This window comes from Mauremys mutica, chromosome 2 (genome assembly GCF_020497125.1).
Source record: "Mauremys mutica isolate MM-2020 ecotype Southern chromosome 2, ASM2049712v1, whole genome shotgun sequence".
Lineage (NCBI taxonomy): Eukaryota > Metazoa > Chordata > Testudines > Geoemydidae > Mauremys > Mauremys mutica.
Window position 1 is genome coordinate 143,294,576 of NC_059073.1, and position 20,823 is coordinate 143,315,398.

A 20,823-nucleotide genomic window follows, 5' to 3' on the forward strand; every position below is an offset into this window, starting at 1 on the left:
TTAACTTCTCGTTCGTAATTCCTCAGGGTGGAAGCCATGTGTGCGATGAAGCTCTGAGGTTGTATTGAGATCCTACTGTCCTGCCCCCCCTGTAATGGACAATGTAATAGAAGTGGAAAAATCTGGCTTAGACTGTAATTTTCTCTGCTCTCTGTGTAATTTTCTTTTCTGTTTAAGTGTCAGCAGACAAATGGGTGGGTCTCTGGGTAGACCCCCTTTAGGGGTTTGGATTATGTGTTAAGTAAATGGCCTTTACCCAATGGCCATGTATTTTTGCCAGGTGGCAAGCCTTACTAGGGAGGACACAAGTAGTTTTGGGAGTAAAATGTTTTAGGGAAAAGACCAGAAGGGTGGGGGCTAGTTGTGAAGCCCACCCTCCTAGCTAAACTGGTAGTGGAATAAGTTTTTGTCCAGGATAGGGACGATTCAGCGAGAAAAGCAGGATCGGGCCCAGGCGGGCAGGCAACAGAGAGATGGGAAAACAGGTTGGAAACTTTTAAGGGTGTAGTGGAAAGAAGGAGTAAGTGAGTATAAGCATGGAAATTTCAAATACTCAGAAGGATATTTGGAATGGTGATTTGAATTGGTAAGTGGCTGCTGAAGGAAAAAGCAAGTGATTTAAGGGGAGAGCAAGTGATTTTTAAGGGAAAGTGAAAAGTTAACTCTTTAGTTGCTGGAGGGAACAGCAGTTGAACTTTGTAAAAATGCTAAAGAGAAAAGTTTTTGGTGTCTTTGAAATGTTTGTAAATAAATTCAGGCAAAGAAAATATGGAGTAATTCTCCTGTTTTGCCTAAAATTAACAAGAGTATTTGTATATTTTAAGTAATGATTGACTGCCCAGAAGGGGTAGACCTCTGTTTTTGTCTTTCAGATAATCAAAGAAAACTAATGCCAGCTGAACAGCATTCAACATATCATGCATTTACTGACAGAGTAACAATTATGTTTTGTGTTCTATGTTCTGTCTTGTGGTGTTTGTCTTGTGGCCAGAATTGTTGTGTTTTTAAAGTTTGAGAAAACTCGCCAAAAGTTTGTTGAGTATTCTCAAAGGGGGGAATTGTTGGTGCCACTAGGCCTGAGTAAACCAAAGTTGTGACTTTGGGCCTGAAGTGAACCAAAGTTCTTACATGCTGTGAACTTTAACCAGCCTAAGATGCTAACAGACTGCAAGCAAAATGTGTAACTGTCAGCAATCTCAGCTTGCAAATGTAGGAGTTTGAACTGCAGAAGCGGCGGGGAGGAGGGGGAGAGGGGGGAGGAAAATCTGTATGCGTTTGTTCTGTCAAGGCCAGAGATAAGCTTGTGGATGAGAACTTTTTCTAACACGCTGAAATGTAATGCCTAATGTAGCTGCTGTTGGGAAGGGAGGGGTGAGGGGGAAAACCGAACAAAAGGCTTACACAAACAAGGGGGGTATAAATGCTGGGACCCCGCCTGCGCGCGGGTGTGCAGGATTTGAGAATGCTTTTCTCCCTGGCACCTTTCTTTGGGCTCAAATAAACCTGGTTTTGCTTCTCCACCCTGGTGTGATAATTAGTGCGACGCACACCAGGCAACGAACCTGCTGTTGCTCCGCCTCGGGCTCTTTGAGCCGGCAACACACTGGCCATTCTCCCTTTATAGGTCACTTTTGGAGCACGGTTCCGCTCTGAGAAACCAACATCATTGGAGTCTGTGACTCCAGATCACACACGTACCATGTTCCTCTAACAGTCGTGCAAACCTCGCTCCGGGATCCAAGAGCCACCCTGGCTTCCTTCCGGCGCCCACGCTCACAAGGCAGTTGCTCCTTGTTATATCCTTGGGGGCAGCCAGTTTAGGAAGAAATCACTTGAGGCCAGACAGCAGACAGCTAACAAAACTACCATTTATTTACAGACACAGAGCTCACCTAACCAGGTGAAGCTGGCTGGGCTATCCCCTAATAATCTAACTCAGTTGCCATAGGAACAAAAACCATGACAACCAAATACACAACACTCCTGCTGGAATGCAGGTGGCGGTTCCCCCAGGGATACCTGAGCCAGACTGGAATCCGGCTCCCTGGCGGGGGGAAACACTGATCTCTGAACGTTAACAAGCAGACAGGACTGACAACAGCACCGCCTGGGTCCTGTGTGTATTCACCCTCCAGCACAGCCCACTGCTTTAGATCTACCCTCTGAGGGCGCATGTTAGGGCTGACTTACCAAGGCAGGGCAGGGCAGCCGAAGGGACTGTATGCAATGAGGACAATCCCCTTAGACTTGCAGTACTCCACCAGCTTGGGCTGGGTCAGGTAGGGGTGCAGCTCCACCTGGTGGAGAAACAGTTATTGTATCTCATGGCTCCGTCCCATTGCCTCAAGGTGCTCATGAGTGGGCTCTGAAGTGCCGGGAAGTCCTTCCCTAGGAGGGACAGGTGCAGCTTTCATTGGAAAGCCCAAAGCTGGGGCCTGGTTTGCTGAATATTAGGAGCCTCCATAGCCCCAGAGTCAGATGAGCCTCCCTCCTGCCCTGGGCAAGTCTTCTCTTCTCTGCCCAATCCCACATGCCTCTCCCAGCATGCTGGACCGAGCATCAGATGCAGCCTCCTTCCTCCACACCCTGGCCTAAGAGAGGGGAAGCAAGGCTCAGGCTGCAGCTTTCTGCCAGATCAGGCCCGATCAATCCCGCTTCACAGCATTCCCCAGGGCCTCCTCCTGCAGTGTTAGCTATTGGCCAGTGACAGCGGCTGGCTTGGAGAACAGACACATGACCTAATTGATTAGGCCAGTGGTTCTCAGCCTTCTCTACACCATGCCCTGACCTCACGTTAAGATGCAGTTTGGCCTAGTTAGGGGCGATTTGGAGCCACGAGACTTGGGGTTTATTCCCAGTTGTGCCACTAACCTTGAGCAAGTAACTTCCCCCTCTCCATGATTGTTTCCCCTTCGCCTGGCTTGTCTGTTTGGACTGCTGGCTTTTCAGTTCAGGGACTCTCTCTCACTGAGCACAGTGGGGCCCCAAGCTTGGTTGGGCTCTGTGCTTCTGGGATACAAAGAAGCCCTTTTGGGGCCAAGCCCTCAAAGAAGGAGCACAACCTCTCTGGCTCTGCCCAAGCTGTGAACCCAGCACTCAAAAGTCTGCTTAGCACAGTACAGAGGACGACACAGCGGCAGCTTCCCAATTACTATTTCCAACTATAAGCAGCCCGATGCAAAGGTAGCATAAGCACTGCCCGAAGCGCAGATACCATTGCTACAGGCAGAGCAGGTGAGAGAGACAAGCTTTCGAGCTGCACAGAGCTGAAAGAGACTCACCTGCCTTGTCTCTCTCATATCTGGGGACCAGCCTACACCACCACGGCAAATGACACCATTACAGGTGTAACTCATACGCTGCCCGATCACAAGCCTTTACCTGGTTGGCGGCAGGCTTGATCCTGCACACGGACAGCAGCCTCTCCAGCTGGGAGATGTTGAAGTTGGAAACCCCCACCGATTTCACCAGGCCTTCGTCCACCAGCTTCTCCATCGCCTGCCAGGAAAACAAAGAGATGCTGGATGATTTAGTTGGGGATTGGTCCTGCTTTGAGCAGGGGGTTGGATTAGATACCTCCTGACAGGGCCGGCTCCAGGCACTAGCTTATCAAGCAGGTGCTTGGGGCGGCAACTCCGGAGCAGGGCGGCACTTTCAGCAATTCGGCAGAGGATCCCTCACTCCTGTTCGGAGCAAAGGACCTCCCACTGAATTGTCGCAGATCGCAATCGAGGCTTTTTTTTTTGGCTGCTTGGGGCGGCAAAACCCCTGGAGCCGGCCCTGCCTCCTGAGGTCCCTTCCAACCCTGATATTCTAGGATTCTGTGCAGCAGGTCATGGGCTGGGCCCACACAGCTGGGGAAACCCAGGAGGCTGCTGGAATAACAGGCGAGTGACAATGCACTGGCTGGCTTTGCTGGGGTGCTGGAACGCTTGCAGCTGCCACCGGCTTCACCCGGAGCTGTGGGCACTCAGCACCTGTGTCAAAGCCCACCACCTCCTTAGGGACGTCGGCCCAGATCCTCCAAGGGAGTGAGGCACTGGTGCCTGTATACCTTTGAGGAGGTGGGCCCAGGCGCATGGACCAGGCCCAGCGATTGGTGCTCTCATGTGCCACAGAAGATCTTGCCCTTGTGCTTACGTTGGCAGAAGAGGGTCCCAACTGTCCTTCCCACCATTCTGTCCTCCATACCCACCCAGGGTAGGCGTGCAGCTCCTGGGACGACTGTGATCAATCAGATTCAAGTGGCGGATCTCCATCTCTCCACGTACTTTGGTTGGGCCTTCAGGCAGTGCCGAGAATGGAGCGCTTTAAAACGCAGCCTCCGCCTCGGGCGCCCACACAGCACAGCTTTGCCATGCAAGCTGCAGTGATGTGCCTGAATTCGGCCTTCTGCACACACCCAGAACAACTGAGGTGAAAGGGAGCTGACTGGAATCATAGCTCTAGTTCCCCTTCGGAACAGGTTTAAAAATATTTCCATCGGCACGTGAGCGTGGCCTGTCTCCTCCCGTGACTAATTAGCTCCTTCTCGGAGCCTTTGTACATTTTAAATGAGGCCATTCCATTATCTCCAGCCAGACTAAAAACCTGCCCCGGCTCGTGGCTCTTAACCTTGCTGGTAATTACCAGTTGCTACGGCGGCAGGCGCGTTCAGCCTGTCTCTCGGTCTCTTGCAGCCAGACAGCAGAGGCTGCTGATGGGAAATATATGCGAGGAACGCGAGCCAGCCATGGAGATCATTACGACTGGAGGGGGATGGGCAGCCTATGCTGCTGTTTCCTCACGGCGCGCTGTGGGAGAGCCCATCGAAGCCAATGAGAGTCTTTCCACTGGCTGCAAAGGGCTTTGAATCAGGCCCTGTGTGCTTATGGCATCCATCAATGGTGCATGTCACCCAGGCATGCAGGAGGTGGGAATCAGGGCTTCCTCTGGTAAGGAACCCCTTCAAGGAACCCTAGAGAGACCCCCTCCATCCTAAATACCTCCATGTGGCTCAGGTGCCATATCCCATTGCTACTGCCAGGGGTGGTTCTAGGAATCCCGCCGCCCCAAGCAGGGCAGCGCGCCGCAGGGCGCGCTCTGGCGGTGCCGGTCCCGAGGCTCCGGGGGACCTCCCGCAGACGTGCCTGCGGAGGTTCCGCTTGTCCCACGGCTCCGGTGGAGCTTCCGCAGGCACATCTGTGGGAGGTCCACCCGAGCCGCGGGACCAGCGAACCCTCCGCAGTCATGCCTGCGGGAGGTCCCCTGAAGCCGCGGCTCCGGTGGACCTCCCACAGGCATGACTGCGGAAGGTCCGCCGGAGCCGGCTGCCGCCCTGCTGGCAAAATGCCGCCCCAAGCGCGCGCTTGGCGCGCTGGGGTCTGGAGCCGGCCCTGGCTACTGCGTCTTTAGCTCATGTGGTAGCAGCTTGGACTGAGATGTAAAAAGTCCCAGGTTCTGTTCCTGCTCATGACCCCCAAAGAACATCATTGCACTTGGCCTGATGTGCTGCCTCTTACCCTCCAGGTGTCCACATCCGACTGCAGAAGCAACCCGTCCTTTTGAGGCATGAGTTCCCCGCTGATATTCTGCAGGGGAAAAGACCAAGAGCCACTTTCTAGGGGGAAGCATGCCATGTGCATCTCTGGAACTGCTGAGAGTCCTGGCCTGACTTGCCAAGAATTAACAAGTGGTGAGGCATCAAACACCCCAGCTGGCCCATTCATCCCCAGGGAATGCCCACCACCTCTATCAGAGTTATTGCAATAGGAGGAAGTGCTAAAGAAAGGCAGGGGCACTGGATTTTTTTAGCTGGATGATGCAGCATCAGCAAAGTCTGCATGGGGCTTTTCTAGAGAGTGAATATCCCAGCCTTTTTGCTTGACCCTGCTCCCACTATTCCAGTCACAGGGAGGCAGTCCAGGCTCCTGAGCTCAAAGGAGAACGAGGCTGGGTCACAACTTGGATAGGAGACTCCCCTGCTCTGGTGTTGCTGAGTCAGTGCACATCCAATTCAGCAGTACAGGGGCAGCTCCAGGCACCAGCACGCCAAGCGCGCGCTTGGAGCGGCATTTTGCCAGCAGGGCGGCAGCCGGCTCCGGCAGACCTTCCGCAGTCATGCCTGCGGGAGGTCCACCAGAGCCGCGGCTTTGGGGGACCTCCCGCAGGCATGCCTACGGAGGGTCCGCTGGTCCCGCGGCTTTGGCGGACCACCCGCAGGCGTGCCGCCAAATCTGCGGAACCGGGGACCTCCCGCAGGCAAGCTGCCGAGGGCAGCCTGCCTGCCGTGCTTGGGGCGGCAAAATACCTAGAGCCGTCCCTGCAGCAGTAAGTGTAATTACCCCAATAGAGTTTAGCCCTGGTGTTCTCACAAGTCCCCCTCCTCTTACCAAAATTGCCAAGAGATCCTCATTGATCGTGCCTGGTCAGGATGACTCTTCTATGTCCCATCCAGAAGACCCATCTACAGTAACACACTGCCCAACACCAGATTACCCTCTATTTTCCCTACAGTTCAACTGGATCCTCTCATTTTCTTCATTTCCCAGCCTAGATTATTTTGCTGTTAAATAGTTGCTGTGTTCCACCCCAGAGGTGGCAGCGTTCCAGCTGCCACGGAAGCTATCCTTTGTCTGTCTCCCATGGGCACCTTGTGACTGCATGATCCAAGTTCTCTGTCGGCTTATGCCATCCATCCATGGAAGTCAGGCAATGGGGCCCAGTTATTCCTTGTTTCTAAAGCCGTTGTAGCTACTTGGATGGAAGGTGCAACAGAACCTTTATCTAGGCTCTTATCACCATAATATCTGAGCGCCTCACGCACCTGTGAGGCAGGACAGTGCTGTTAGTTCCACATCACACAGGAAGAACTGAGGCCCAGGGTCTATCAAGCGACTCGTCCAAGGTTGCGTTGTAAGTCTGTGATTAAACTGGGAGTTGAACCTAGTAATCCTGAGTCCCAGCTTTGCATGTTAGCCACTAGAACATGCTTCCTAGATGCGCAAAAGGAAACCAGACAACACACTCAGGGGCTATCGACCTGCCACAGAGGGACAACCCAGCCTTCCTTGTTTTGCCTCTTGACAATTGCAAATGGAAACCCAGTTCTGTCCTCAACTGACTCATCGCCATGTAAACTGCTGTGTGGCTATGGGGAAGAAAGGGAAATAAATGCCATCAGCTCAGAGAGAATCCACCTTACCGGAAAGCCCATTGGAGAATGCATGAGATAGAGATCCAGGTAATCCAGGTTCAGCATCATCAGGCTTTTCAGGAAAGCCGGCTTCACATCCTGCGGGGCGTGGAAGCTGTTCCACAGCTGCCCAGAGAAGATAGTTGCATTATTAGTTGTATTCCAGGAGCACCTAACCAAAGTGAGGGCCCTTTATGCTGGGCACTATAGAGAGAGGCAGTCCCTGCTCTGCAGAGCTCAGTCTAAATAGAAGAAACAGACCCAGGGTGGGAGGAGAAATGTGGAGGGGAGAGGAATTACTCCAGGTCACACAGCAGGTCAGTGGCAAAGCTAGGGATAGAGCCCAGGTTTCTAGACTCCCAATCCACTGTCTGTTCTACGGGACCAGGCTGCCTCTGTCATATGGGGGCATGGTCAGACAAAGAGCAGGAGAACGGGAGTATAATGAGCTGTATTGATGGGGAACTGAGGCACACAGAGAGGGAGGGTGTGACAGAGCCAGGAACCAAAGCCAGATCTCCTGAATCCCAGGCCAGCGGCTTGACCCCAGCACCATCCTTCCTCTCTAAGAGCAAAACCAACATCCCTTTCCCCAGCATTTTACTCTATACAAATGATGTGTCCTTAGGGCCTTACAGCAATAAGTCAAATGTTACTTTTCATTCCATGTCCTTGCTCCTATTGGTCTGCTCTTCTCAGCAAGAAAGCAGGAGGAGGAGCCAGCACCATGTGATGACCAATCAGCTCTCAGGTACACCCAGTTCGGGAATCTCTTTTATTTAGCATTCCACTGCTGCTTATTGTTGTAGGAACCTACCATGGGCCTTTGTTACTTGCATCATAAACAAAGTCTGAGATAATATCGTAAGTATAGCTTAGTCTTGAGAAAAGACGACTGAGGGGGGACCTGATACCAGTCTTGAAATATGTGAAGGGCAGTTATAAAGAGGACTGTGATCAATTGTTCTCCATGTTCATTGGAGGTAGGACAAAAAGTAATGGGTTAAACCATCAGCAAAGGGGATTTAGGTTAGATATTAAGAAAACCTTTCTAACTCTAAGGGCACTTAAGCCCTGGAACAGGTTTCCAAGGAAGGTCATGGAATCCCCTTGCTGGAGGTTTTTAAGACCAGGTTGGACAAAACCTGTCAGGGACAGTCAAGGTTTACCTGGTCCTGCTTCAGTACATGGGACTGGACTTGATAACTTCTTAGGGTCCCTTCCAGGCTGACATTTCTGTGATTCTATAGTAGCTATGGGTGTGCTCCACAAAAGTGAAATGTAGATAGCACTAATTCTATTAACTATCGAATGGCATATGAGAACACGGAGCACTACTGGGCAAAAAACTGAATTTGAATCCTGTGGAAAATTCCAACAAATTGAAATTTCTAGTAGGGTGAAAATTCTGAAAAGTTTTTATTTGGAAACATTGAAACTTTTCATTTTGCTAAGGTCAACATAATACAATCTGGAACACCACAAAAATATGCAAGTGGAAGTTAAATGAAACAAGAAAGTCGAAACAATGTATTTTGACATTTTTCCATCACAATTTCACCAAAATTGAGATGTTTCTGCAAAATGGTTTAGATTTCGACAAAATTGCATTTTCCAATGGAAACCTGTCCCATTGTCCATTTTTGATCATCTCTAGTAAGTTAGAAAGTTTAATAAAGTTGTTGTTCTGCACTGGGAGTGGCAGCTGTTTGACAATTGCATTTCAATCCACAAGGCATACAGTACAGCCAACATCAAGCCTTCATGAGTCAGGCCCCCCAGAATCCATGAGATTGGCTTAAAAAGCCATAGGGTCTTATTTGCCTTCTGGCCTTTAGGGGGTCTCATTTTGCAGCTTCTGTGAATAACCAAAAGGGTTAGGAAATCATTTTTTATTTAGTGGAGGCTGAAATTTTCACCATATCATGAGTCCAGGAGCAGAGGCCATGAGAAAAAAAAATGCCCAGTATCCCAAGTCTTGGGGTAACTTAGAAAGAATTGGCAATCCTGGGCTTCTGTTTGGAAGGAAAACGGGGCTCACCTTGCTCACCACATAGAGCTCATCTCTCTTCAGCCTCCCTTCCCCGAGCTTCTTTTGAAAGGCTGCTCCGATCTCGGTCTCGTTCTGGTAAAAATAAGCACAGTCGACGTGCTGATATCCAGCATCTAAAGCTACCTCCACGGCTTCCTGAACTGCCCCCGGGGGAGACTGCAAAGAAAGCAATAGACGCACCACCGCTTGCTATCTAATCTTCCCCAGAGCCACGCTCCTGGGGCTAATGAGCTACACTGATTTACACCAGCTCAATAGCTTGGGACTTGTCAAGCCAAACCCAGGGCCAGGCCTTGTCCACACTTGGGTAGGAGGTACCCCCAGGCAACGGCTGGGTGCTGCAAACTCCACACGTGGTGATCGTCCTTCCAAGTTGGTGTTAAACCAAGGCCCCAGCATGGCGCTAGGGGGCGCAGTGGTGCCCACAATGCCACCTTTCAGCTATGGTGTATAGTGGCACTCCAGCCCACATTCGGTTGTTAAAAGGGTCCCACGGCACCCCGGACAAGAGAGCTTCAGCTGCAACTTTGCAGAGCCAAGCCTCATGGAATATTTTGTTGCCTTGGAGACTAAAAGGGCTTTGGGTAGATGCATAGACGGGGGTAACAAGGTCGTCCTTTGCTGCACCGGTCCCTGGGGGCTCATACGCCAAAACTACCAACATCCATAGGCTCAAAGGCACTTCAAACATTAGTTTCAACGTGCTCTTGCCATTCATGGGTTTGCAATTAACATCCACGCACATCTAAAAGGCTAAGACTCTTTGCCTCTCTCTTTGCTACCAGCCCCAGCAAAGCCTTTGAGAATTATCACGTTCTCTCTCGAACAAAGAGTCTGATCCTACGTCCGTTGAATTCAATGGGTCTCTTTCCACTAACTTCCTGGGCTGTTAACATCTGCCTGAGCATTAACTCAATCTTGTAAACATGTTCATCTGCTCTGGGCCGTTGCATCCTGCTGACACCCAGCCACACCCTGGCTGGGTGAGAAACAGAGCCCCTGAGAGTCCTCTCTGTACCAAGCCTGCTTTAATTAAAGTGTTTACCCAAGAGTGGAGGCCAGCATGCCCCTGCCTGCAAAGAACATAGAGACAAAGAGCAAACGCGGCGTCTGACCCAAACCGATTAACCGGCACTTATGCACGGTTGTTCCTGCCTTGGAACAAAGGGAAAGCAGGTGGGGAGAAGTGTAGACCCAGCAGGAGTTATGCCAAGAGGCAGGATCCCTGGGGTGGATTGAACACAGCTGCACCCACCCCTTGTAGTGCCAGGGCTCTCTTGTTCTTGAAAACGATCAGTGATTAATCTGCGCTCGATATCGGATGATCAGTACATGATAGAGCCCGTAGTTGGGTAGGCTCCCTGCCTCCCTTTCCCATCTAGTCAAAACATTGCTAAAGTCCTCAGTCAAGCGACCCCTCCTTTCCCAGCTCCCACCCGCTCGCCAGCATCCTGCTGTGCATCTCTACTTCCAGATCCTCTTGCTTTCAAGACTTTGCATGCACCCGCAGCTCTGTTCTCCCAATGTCTTGCTCTTCTCTCTAGCTGTCCTCTCCCGTCTCCCGCACTCTAGCGTGCCAATGCTGGGCTTTAGATCTCAGGTCCTGGTTGGAAATTCGCCCCCTCTCATCCCAAAATACCAATTCAACAAGATCAGGGCTTGCGCCATGGATGGCATGGTGCGTTGGTGCAGATGACGCCCGCCCTGTACCTCTCCCATGGGACTGACAGAACATCCCATCTCGAAGGCTGCCAACCCAGCAGTTTTTCATCAGAATTCAGTTCCCAACAAAGACATCTTTGAAAGGAAATTAAGGTAGATAATTACCTCTCCCATCACTTTCTCAGGTCGCCTGAGCACAGCTGGCAGCAGATGCCTGAGACAAGGCTGAAAAAGCCCCGGGGCACCTCACGAGTGTCCCGTGTCCCAGGGAAGTTTATTAAAGGATTAAACCAACAATGATTATTTAATTGCACAACAAAGCAAACGGATCCCGATTGGCCTCAATGGGACGCTGCTTCCCTCCACCACAGAGCTCTGCCCTGGCACGGAGACATGAAAACCGCCTCGGGGACCCAGGATCCTTTGTGAAAATAAGGACCAGACCTGGGGAGCAGCTACATCTATCCTAGCAGCAGCAAAGAATCCTGTGGCACCTTATAGACTAACAGACGTTTTGCAGCATGAGCTTTCGTGGGTGAATACCCACTTCTTCGGATGCAAGACATCTATCCTGTGGCCCCAGTCGCCCAGTGGGCTACCAAAAGGACCGGTTTTGCTGGCCACTTTCTACACTTCGGTAGCCAACATAGTTTCATGGATTGCTCCTAATGGAACAACTCCCATTGACTTCAGTGGCCTTTGGGTCAGCTGTTTGAAGTTTGTTGTGTTTTGTTTTAAATGCCTTTGGGATGAAATGGAGATGTTTGCAAGAAAAAAAATCCACTGTTGTCAAATTTGTTGAGCAACAAAAACAGCGGGATTTAAAAAAAAAATCAAAATCCAAAAAACGTAAGTGAAAAACATTTGGTTGATTGGTTGGTTGGCTGACCTTAGCTTTTTCATAGAACATAACATCCAAGTATTTGCCAACAGGTCTACTCTGACAAAAAAGTTTCAGAACAAAAGCAGTGTGGGCCCAGTGGAATTGGTTCCCCCCCCCCCGCCCCCTACAGTCCCTTCTCTCTTATTTTCTCCCTCTCATCCAACCCCCCACCCCGTTTTTCCTGGCTCCTCTTTTTGGTTCAGGCTAACATTATCGCTGCAGAAGGGCCACCCATTAAGACCTCATCAACACTTGAAAGTGAGACCAGTCAAACTATTTTGCTTGGTGCAATTTTGTTCCAAAATAGTCAGGCCGGACAAAGATGTGGCTTTGCCTTTTACCTTAGTGTGGTTAAAACCACACTGAAAAGGAATAAGCTGCCCTGAGCTTTAGAGGGGAATTGTATTACTCCAAAATTGTACCAGGATAGTTCAGGTTGGCACAATTTTGTAGTATAGGCAAGTCCTGTACGTGATTAGCCTGTAGGACTCACTGCTGAAGGATCAAACACTTGACACAATTCAGGGAAGAATTAGACACAAAGAGCATCTGCAGTTGGACCAGCTAGGATTCAGGTTAAGAGACTTATTCAGCCTCATGCCTCAGGGAAGAGCAGAAGATCCACCAGCTCGCGGAAAGAAATACTGATGTTCAATGTCAAAAATGCTCAAGTGCTCTGAAAAGTGACCGAAAGGGCACCAGGAGCTGCCCGGTTTATCGGCTTGCAGTGATTCTAGCTCAAATCGGTTCACAGTTTGTAAATAAGATCTGACCAGGGCCGGGGGTGTCATTAACAATAAGGGAGGAGGAAGGCAGGCACAGTTGCAAAAGACAAGACTTTATCAAACATGCCTAAGAGGCTAGTGTTACATGCCGAAGCTGCGGTGTTTGTGCACCAGCAGCCTAGCCCCAGTGTTGGTGTCACTAGGCATAACTCTAGGTAACTCGTGGGGGTGGAAGACCACGAGTGTCAATGAAGCCCCCCTGCTCTAGGCCTAAGTGAACCAAGGCTCCTCCATGATGAACTTTAACCAACCTTAGTAGCTGCAAAACAGAATGTGTAACAGTCAGCTTACAGCTCAAGGCAGTCTGAAGCGGTAGTGATAAGGGAAGCCTACATGCCTCTGTGAAGGACAAGATAACAGGTCTGGGAGAGTTTGCTAACAAGCTGCGAATGTTGCAGCCAAGGATTGCTTACTGTAGCTGCTACGGGGGGAAGGAGGGAGGAAGCAGGGGGGAGAAAGGGGGAGAATCTAAGCTGAAGCAAACACCTTGAGTATAAGAAGGGAAAGCTGCTTGTATCTGCGCGCTTGATTTGAGACGTGCTAGTCTCCTTGCACCGCTTTGAGATCTCAAATAAACTTTGTCTGCTTCTCCACCCTGGTGTGTTCATTGGCGCGAAGCACACTGGGCAACGAACCCCGCTGTTGCCCCCTCGGGCCCTCTGTGCCGGCAACACCAGTATGCATTGCTAAGCCCCTGGTGCCTCCCCAAATCAGATCCCTCTGGAAACCTGACCCTCTTTCTCGAGTTCCACTCATCACACGACAGATTTAGTGCTTCCCTTATACTCAGGCTTCTTTGCCCCCTGTGCAGGTTACAGTTGCACTGAAGCTTGCTCTAAATTGCACACTACCCGCCCACACCCCATTTGAGCCACTTTGGCTGTCAGGATTGCCAGAGTTGTAGGACCACCTTGGCCATCTCCCCCTTGGTCTTTGCAGTAAATGCTGATTTTTTTAACAGCTTTGATTGAACCCAATGAGAACAAACAAAGGACAGCGCTTCTCAGCACTGGCAAGCCAGCACCTTACATTGGAAGTTGCAGAATGAATGCATAACACCTTTTTCTTTCTTAGGACCACTGAAGTCAATAGTTCAGTGGGCTAGAATGTGGTCCTTGAGTATCTGCCTCCTGTAAATTGACTGCCAGTGAACTAAAAAATGAGGAGGATGTTAAGGATCTTTGATCTATAGACAATCACAGCCCTGGTTAAAGCCAAAGCATGTGCCACCACCCAAGTCAATGGCAAGATCAGAAGCTGAGCCATGTGGGCTTCCCTGATTGCAAACATAGAGGCTAGGCCTAAGCAATTGTGTGTGTGGGGGGGGGAGGGGGAGGTGGTGGTGGAAAGAAAGCAGACAGCAAGAGAAGCAGTTGTGTGGGGGAGCAGAGAGAGAGCTCTTTGTGGCCTGGAATTGCTGGAGAGGTAGGCTTGGAGACAAAGCCAGGAAACTGCTTGCTGTTTGTTTCTGTTGTGTTCAGGGAAACAAGCAAACTGTGTGTGTGCCTTCTTTGTAAACAAAATAGGATCCAACCAACCAAATACCTATCGTCAGTTTCTTTTCCTAACTGAAAGAGACTTGCGGGACTCTGAAAATTGCCTCACAGCAGGGACCAAGGGGGCAATGGTACTTAACATGTTTGTAAAGGCTAGTATGGACACTCCCCACACATCTAATCAAGGCTCTGCATGTTTGTGGTTTACTTGGTGCTATGTCTTCACTGCAAGAAGAGGTGCATTTACGCAGAGATCACTACTTCAATGTAAATTCCAAGTAGAGACATGGCACAGGGCTTTATTTTTTTTACTCCAATGAAGTAAGCTCCTGATGGATGAAGGGTGGGGAACAGGGTTGACCCCCAACTAGCTACATGGAGATAAAAGCTACCACTGCCTTGTCTCCAGTAGGATTTTGCTTCAAGAGAACTATCTTGAGGGATCAGCTGACGGTAAACTACAACCATGTGCCACCCGGATCGAGTGTGAGGGGAACATCCTGACTAGTATTTACAAATGCGTTCTGTACCTCGAGCGAGTCAGTGACCCTGAGCTGAAAAAGTCTAGCAAAGATGTGACTGAGAATGGGAGTGTCCGTAGCCTAAGGAATTAGTAGCGGGTTATAAATAAATAAGATTTCCAAGGGGCAGTTCAGAATCTGGGCAATGCAAAGACCCAGAAATACCCAACTGCAGCCCAGAACGCTGCTGCCTTCCCTGCCTGGTAATACAACGGTGGATCCTCATCAAACCTCTAGCAAATCTGCAGGGACGGGACAGCTCTAGCCGCTGGGCTGTGAGAGCCTGTGTTGCCAGAGCTGACGTGAGTCTGCTGTCTGAAAAGACAGTGAGATGCCACGCTGGGTTTAAACTCTATTTGAACTCCAGCAATAGCACTGAAATTCAGTTTGTGCCAGTCTCTAACGCCCCTTGGTCATTAGGCCCTTGGGCTTCTGGGTTTGTGTTCACTCTTGTTTTGGCAGCTTTGATTTTAAACGCACAAAGGGAGAGGGCAGGAGGAAACGGGCTAAGTTTACATTGAACCAAAGGCTGATGTGTTCATGTCGGCTCGGTCGGAGTTCCAAGAGCCCAGTGGGGCATGGTCTGGATCAGTGGTTCTGCTTTCAACCTGTCTCTGTGCTAAGCTTCAGCTTTGTTCAAACCAGAGCCCCCTGCCTGACAAATCAGTTCCTTTCAATTCAAGCCACCTTGGTTTAGATTTGGTCTAGAGGCCTCATCCAGAAAGGGGCCACGTGCCCCTTGGAACATACTCTGCACCCTCAACTCACTGTGAGGATGCTGCTGTGGAATCAGCACGCTGCAGGCTCAGGCCCCGATCCCAGCTTGTGTGGAGCACCCGCAAGCCTCACCAACTTCATTGGAGTTGAGAGCACTTGGGGTAGATTCACAGTAGGCCTAGGGAGCGAGTTGCTAGGTGCCAGGGCTCCTCACGCATCGCAAGGTGAAAGTTGGGCACCTTACCCTGGGGTTCTCAGAAGCGAACGTGCTGAGCAGGGAGCAGCCTACAGACGCTCGGAGTGAAATGCAGAGGAAAAGGAGAGGCCCCAGATCCAGAAAGCAAGCCAGGTGCCTAACTCCCATTGGTCTGGGTCTCAGGCACTTGATTGACAGGCCAGAGGGCGGGATCTTTCTCCACTCTGGATCCTCAGTTGTAAACCCTCTCTGGGAGTTAAATGCCTAAACCAGCTGAGCCCTTTCTCAGGAAAAAACAAAGAGAAAAGCTCCCCCCTACCCCGCACCCACACCACAGGGCAGGTGGGATAGTCAGGTTAAAGCCCTCGCTCCAGGTCGGGCAGAGCAGGGCTTCAAACCTGGGTCTCCTACACCCCCGGTGAGTGCCCCGGCCACTGGGTTACTGGATACTGATCGAGACAGACACACACCGCGGCCTGACTGGCTTGTGTGTGGGTCTGGCATGCTTGGAGCAGATCTACTGGATCTGGCCCTGCAGGCGAGATCGGCTGAGGAACTCCTAGCTGGAGAATCCCACTGGGGTTTAGGCATGAGCGCGGGCTCCAAGCAGCTTGTTAGCCCTGGAGTGGCATCAGGATTTAGTTGGCTTTGCAAATGCCATTGGCAGAAATGTAGGCACCTACAAGGTTAGGAGGCAGCTGAGCCGTGATTTTGTGAAGGTCTGTGGTGCTGAGTTGTTGGTCTTTGGCACCTAAAGAGACACTCAGGCACCTAAGTCCTTTTGTGAAACCAGCCCTGCGCTGGAGAGCTCGAGCCTCTTGCCGGCTTGTGCCCTAGAGAAGTGTTACCCATCACGGATCTCTCAAAGGAGCTGCTCATGCATTGGCTCTTGGGGGGGAGCACGTGGCTGAACAGAAGCCCCAGAGGAGGAATTTGCCACTCTCAATATTTCAGTGAAGAAGGGGGGAGCACCCCATGTCCCTTCGTCTGGGGCAGCCACTGGAAATTCAAACACTCTGTGCCGCCAGAGAGCTGCTACTCAGATCCAACTAGCTGGGCTAATGTTTAAATGTGGAGAATCCCTAATGACTGACAAGGAGACACAAGATGGAAGTTAGCCAAAGCCGGGATGTAAACTCACCAAGACGTAACTAGCTAAGGGGAGAGAGGGGAGCAAATCAAAGTGAGACGGGGACAGCGGCATTTACTCATTAGCTTTGTTGCTTTTCCTTGTGCCAGCCGCCCAGTCCCGGCAGGGGCTGGACACAGACCCAGCAATCACGGAGCAGACCCGCCTTCCTTAGTTGATCTTCATGGGTGTAATGTTGTTACTACTGGCCCCGCACTCAGTGGAACAAGCCGCAGGCGATTTCAGTGCTGCACATTAAGCAACTCAAATATGGAGTTAATTCTAACAGGGCGCATTTTGTACCACTGGCAGATTAGATGTCTTTGTGTGGGAGTATGTTAAGCAGGGCCGGCTCTACCACTTTTGTCACCCCAAGCAAAAACTGCTGAAGCAAAAACGCCTGAACTGCTGAAGCTGTGACTTCCATGGCTATCTAGGTGAGGTAGTTATCTGATCCCCAACACTGTAGGGTGCGGGCACCTCCCAACCTTTCATATTTTTAGCCTCACAAGTCCCCTATGAGACAGGGCAGTGTTATTACTCCCACTGTACAGATGGGGGAAACTGAGGCAGAGAGGCTAAGCCAACTTGCCCAGGTTCTCACAGGAGGTTTGCAGCAGAGCAGGCACTGGACCTAGGTCTGCCACAACCCAAGCTAACCACTGCCCCTCCTCTTCCTCATTATAGTGAGTCAGATTTCCAGCTAAATGTATAAAGGGCCACATATCTAAGCGGTGCCAAGAAATGACCCCAAGCCACACAGTCTGGATTGGTCTCCAAAACTCATGGATGGTGGATTTGGGATTTTAGCGTGAGCCAATAGCTAGTGGGAAAATGCCAAGTCTGAGACAAGGTAGAACAATGGGCTAATACAGCATGGATTGTCCCACGTATCCAAAATCAGCCATTTTGCCTTTAGGACCTGAGCTGCTGCTCTATTAACTAGAGCTATTTGGGAATTGGATCCCATCCCCAGTGAACGTTTGGATTTTTACTCAGAAAAATAAAACATCTCCAGAAGTCTTTGTTTAATCCTGAGCTTCACTTCATTTGCAAATTTGACACCATCAGTTCAGGATTAAACAAAGACTGTGAATGGCTAGCCAGCTACAAAAGCAGTTTCTCCTCCCTTGGTGTTCACACCTCAACTGCTAGAAGAGTGCCTCACCCTCCCTGATTGAACTAACCTCATTATCTCCAGACTCAAGTATCAGAGGGGTAGCCGTGTTAGTCTGGTTCTGTAGAAGCAGCAAAGAATCCTGTGGCACCTTATAGACTAAGGCTTTGGCTACACTTGCATTTCAAAGCGCTGCCGCGGCAGCGCTTTGAAGCGCTAAGTGTAATCAAAGCACCAGCGCTGGGAGAAAACTCTCCCAGCGCTGTCTGTACTCCACTTCCCTGTGGGGAATAACGGACAGCGCTGGGAGCGCGGCTCCCAGCGCTGGGGCTTTGACTACACTGGCGCTTTGTAGCGCCGCAATTTGCAGCGCTGCAGAGGGTGTGTTTTCACACCCTGCTGCAGCGCTGCAAATTTGTAAGTGTAGCCAAGCCCTGACAGACGTGTTAGTACGTCTGTTAGTCTATAAGGTGCCACAGGATTCTTTGCTATCTCCAGACTGATTCTTGCCTGCATATTTATACCTGCCTCTGGAAATTTCCATTACACGCGTCTGATGAAGTGGGTATTCACCCATGAAAGCTTATGCTCCAATACATCTGTTAAGGTGCCACAGGACTCTTTGTCACTTTTTACAGATCCAGACTAACACGGCTACCCCTCTGATACTTAACCCCTTATAGTTGAAGAAATTTTTCCCAGCCTGATCCTCCACAGTGCTGACTTCCTGAGTCTTCAGGTAGCAATATTTCTAAAGCAGTAGTTTCAAGAGGTGTGGATGCCCCATTCAGTTCAATTGTGGGTTAACTCTGAAGCCTACTGACCAACTAAAATGCCAATTTGCTCCTTAATTCAGCGCTGTCCATTTCAGCAGAAGCCTCCAGCTATTTTGGGAGAAGGGGTGTTGTTTCAGTGGCACCATTTTCTCCTTCCCCTTCTGAATAATGATAACAGGGTTCTTTCGGTAGGTGCTACTCAAGAGATTTCAATGAGAAGTCCGTATAGCTTGTTGGAAGACGATTTTGTCTTAGAGCAATGCTGGGTTTGCGATGCAAGCTCTCACGGGCACCGTGGTCGGGAAATTTAAATGGATTGAGCTACAGGAGACCATGTGAACTTGAATTATTTTCATGTAATTAACTTTTTTTTTTAAAAATCCAGTGCACCCTGAAAATCTCCAGTTAAGCAGACGATCTTATCTTGCCTGTCTGACAAAGACACGGTCACACACTGCCCACTGCTTGCTACCCAGCGTGGTGCCAGACAAGCCAGGCACCAACCGAACACCCAGTGTTCTAACACGAACAGCAGGGGAAAGAGGACTTTGGGTTCCCTTGTTAGAGATAATATTTTGTACCATAAGAACCCTGTTTGGCCAGAGATCTCCAGCAGCTTTACAGCCATTTGATATGCAGCTGTTTGCTGTTATTTAATAGCTAGCGGGCAAGTAGAATGATTCGTCTTGCAGCAGCACTTCGAGTCCCTAACCAGGATCAGCACCCCACTGTGCAAGGCACTGTACGAACATCATAAAAATACGTTCCCTGCCCCAAACAGGAAGGAGAAAGTTTAAGTGATTAGCCCAAGATCTGGTCTGCACGAGGGTTATTTTCCAAGAGTGCTGGGCGTGCGACAGCTGCTGATTTGGCCAATGCACGGGGAATGGAGTGAGCTGAAAAGCATCAACTGCAACAGCCAGAGCTGAAAGCCCGATTTGCTAACTGCAGGCGTAACCGCTTTCTATGCTGTGTAGACTGAGCAGAAAGATGGACCCACCTGGCACACGTTCACCAGCTGGCTCCAGTGGAAGCCCAGGGTCTGACTTTAAGGCGAGCTCAGCAAACAGCAGCTCCTGTTTCCTCTCTCCATCTACCCGTTTAAAGGAGAATGGGGCTCTTAGGAAAATTGGACCCCCTACTAGAACGGACCCACCAGCCTTTTAAGCACCACGGCAATTAGACCTCCTCTGAGCAGAGCTAGATAGCCGTAAGTGCCTCTTAAAGGCACAAACCTGCTTTAATGGGAGTGGCTCCCAGACTCTCCCCCGCTCCCACAACAAACTCTTCCTGCAATATTGACTTGCCCACCCGTGTGTGCCCTGCATCTTGTACATTAGAGAGAGCCGCCCAAGTATCTGCCATCACATTTTTTCCTGACCAAAATAATAATCATAATAAAAATCAGTGTTCACAGAAAATCTAGGTTTTTGTTAAAAAAAAAAAAAAAAGATTATATATTATATAAAAATATTTTTTTTCCTAGTGCAACCCCAGAAAATATTTAAGGGACATTAACAGCATTTTTTGGGGAGGGGGAACTTCCTGGCCAGCTTTAATATTAAAGCATGCGATGTTAGATCCAGAGCTGCAGACTTTGGCAGCACAACCATTAATGTGGAGGAAAATTGCCCAAGTAAAGATGACCAGCTCAGGCCATTCCCTCCCTGACTGTACATACATGCCATGTAGGCGGATTAACCTTGGAACGAGAACTGTCAACTGTTTTCCTTTGCTTTTGTCTGTCTGAGTCTGACCTACATGGAGGCCGTTTTGCTTCACGCTGGCAGGGTAAGGCGGCCTGGCAGTGGCAGTGAATATTGACACTGAATTCCCAGCCCCTGGCATGGCCAGAGTTACACAAAGTGGCCTGTAAGACGCTGCCTTCCTCACCGAGCTTGGGAATCGCCAGCCCCACCCAGAGTCTGTTGCCAGACAAAGTGTTATTCTCCCCTCCTAAGCCAAACACACACAAACAGTTCCTCAGCCCACCCTGGGCTACAGCTCCCAGGAGAAGTCTCCCATTGACTCTCTCTGTCCCAGCGTCAGGGCCTATTGCTGGGTACTTCCTTGCCCTTTTCATTGAGCGCCACCTCCCATGGCTTTGTCCCTGCAGGACCTTTCTGCCCCATAGTTCCCTCTCCCCCTTCCTTAGGGACAGTCTGGCTCTTTTATGTAGTCCCAGCTGCTGCCCCACAGTCTTAATTGGGAGCCCTTGTTCTAACAGGTGTGCTGGACCTGCCTCGTTTAAAGGGGCCGGCCACCCTGTGACATGGCTTTAGTGTTTAGGGGCTTTTAGGGGTTTCGATTTTTA

General features: G+C 50.2%; 1 protein-coding gene and 1 long non-coding RNA gene across 10 annotated transcripts in view; one reads left to right on the forward strand and one right to left on the reverse strand.

Annotated features, from left to right (window-relative positions):
• Positions 1–20,823, reverse strand: part of LOC123365036 (aldo-keto reductase family 1 member A1-A-like) — a 62,614-nt gene that overhangs the window by 17,950 nt on the left and 23,841 nt on the right. For 5 of the 9 annotated variants that reach the window (XM_045007645.1, XM_045007647.1, XM_045007643.1 and 2 more), the window contains 5 exons: positions 9,216–9,383; positions 7,184–7,300; positions 5,502–5,570; positions 3,382–3,498; positions 2,191–2,297 (listed from right to left, as the gene is read on the reverse strand). In XM_045007645.1, coding sequence (XP_044863580.1) covers positions 2,191–2,297; positions 3,382–3,498; positions 5,502–5,570; positions 7,184–7,300; positions 9,216–9,383 — 578 coding nt within the window. The remainder of the gene's footprint in view (positions 1–2,190; positions 2,298–3,381; positions 3,499–5,501; positions 5,571–7,183; positions 7,301–9,215; positions 9,384–20,823) is intronic. The other 4 variants (XM_045007650.1, XM_045007649.1, XM_045007651.1 and 1 more) reach the window with 3 other exon arrangements.
• LOC123365037 lies at positions 1,993–19,586 on the forward strand. Its single transcript, XR_006577401.1, has 3 exons — positions 1,993–2,116; positions 7,874–7,925; positions 18,895–19,586. It is a non-coding gene; the product is annotated as an uncharacterized LOC123365037 (long non-coding RNA).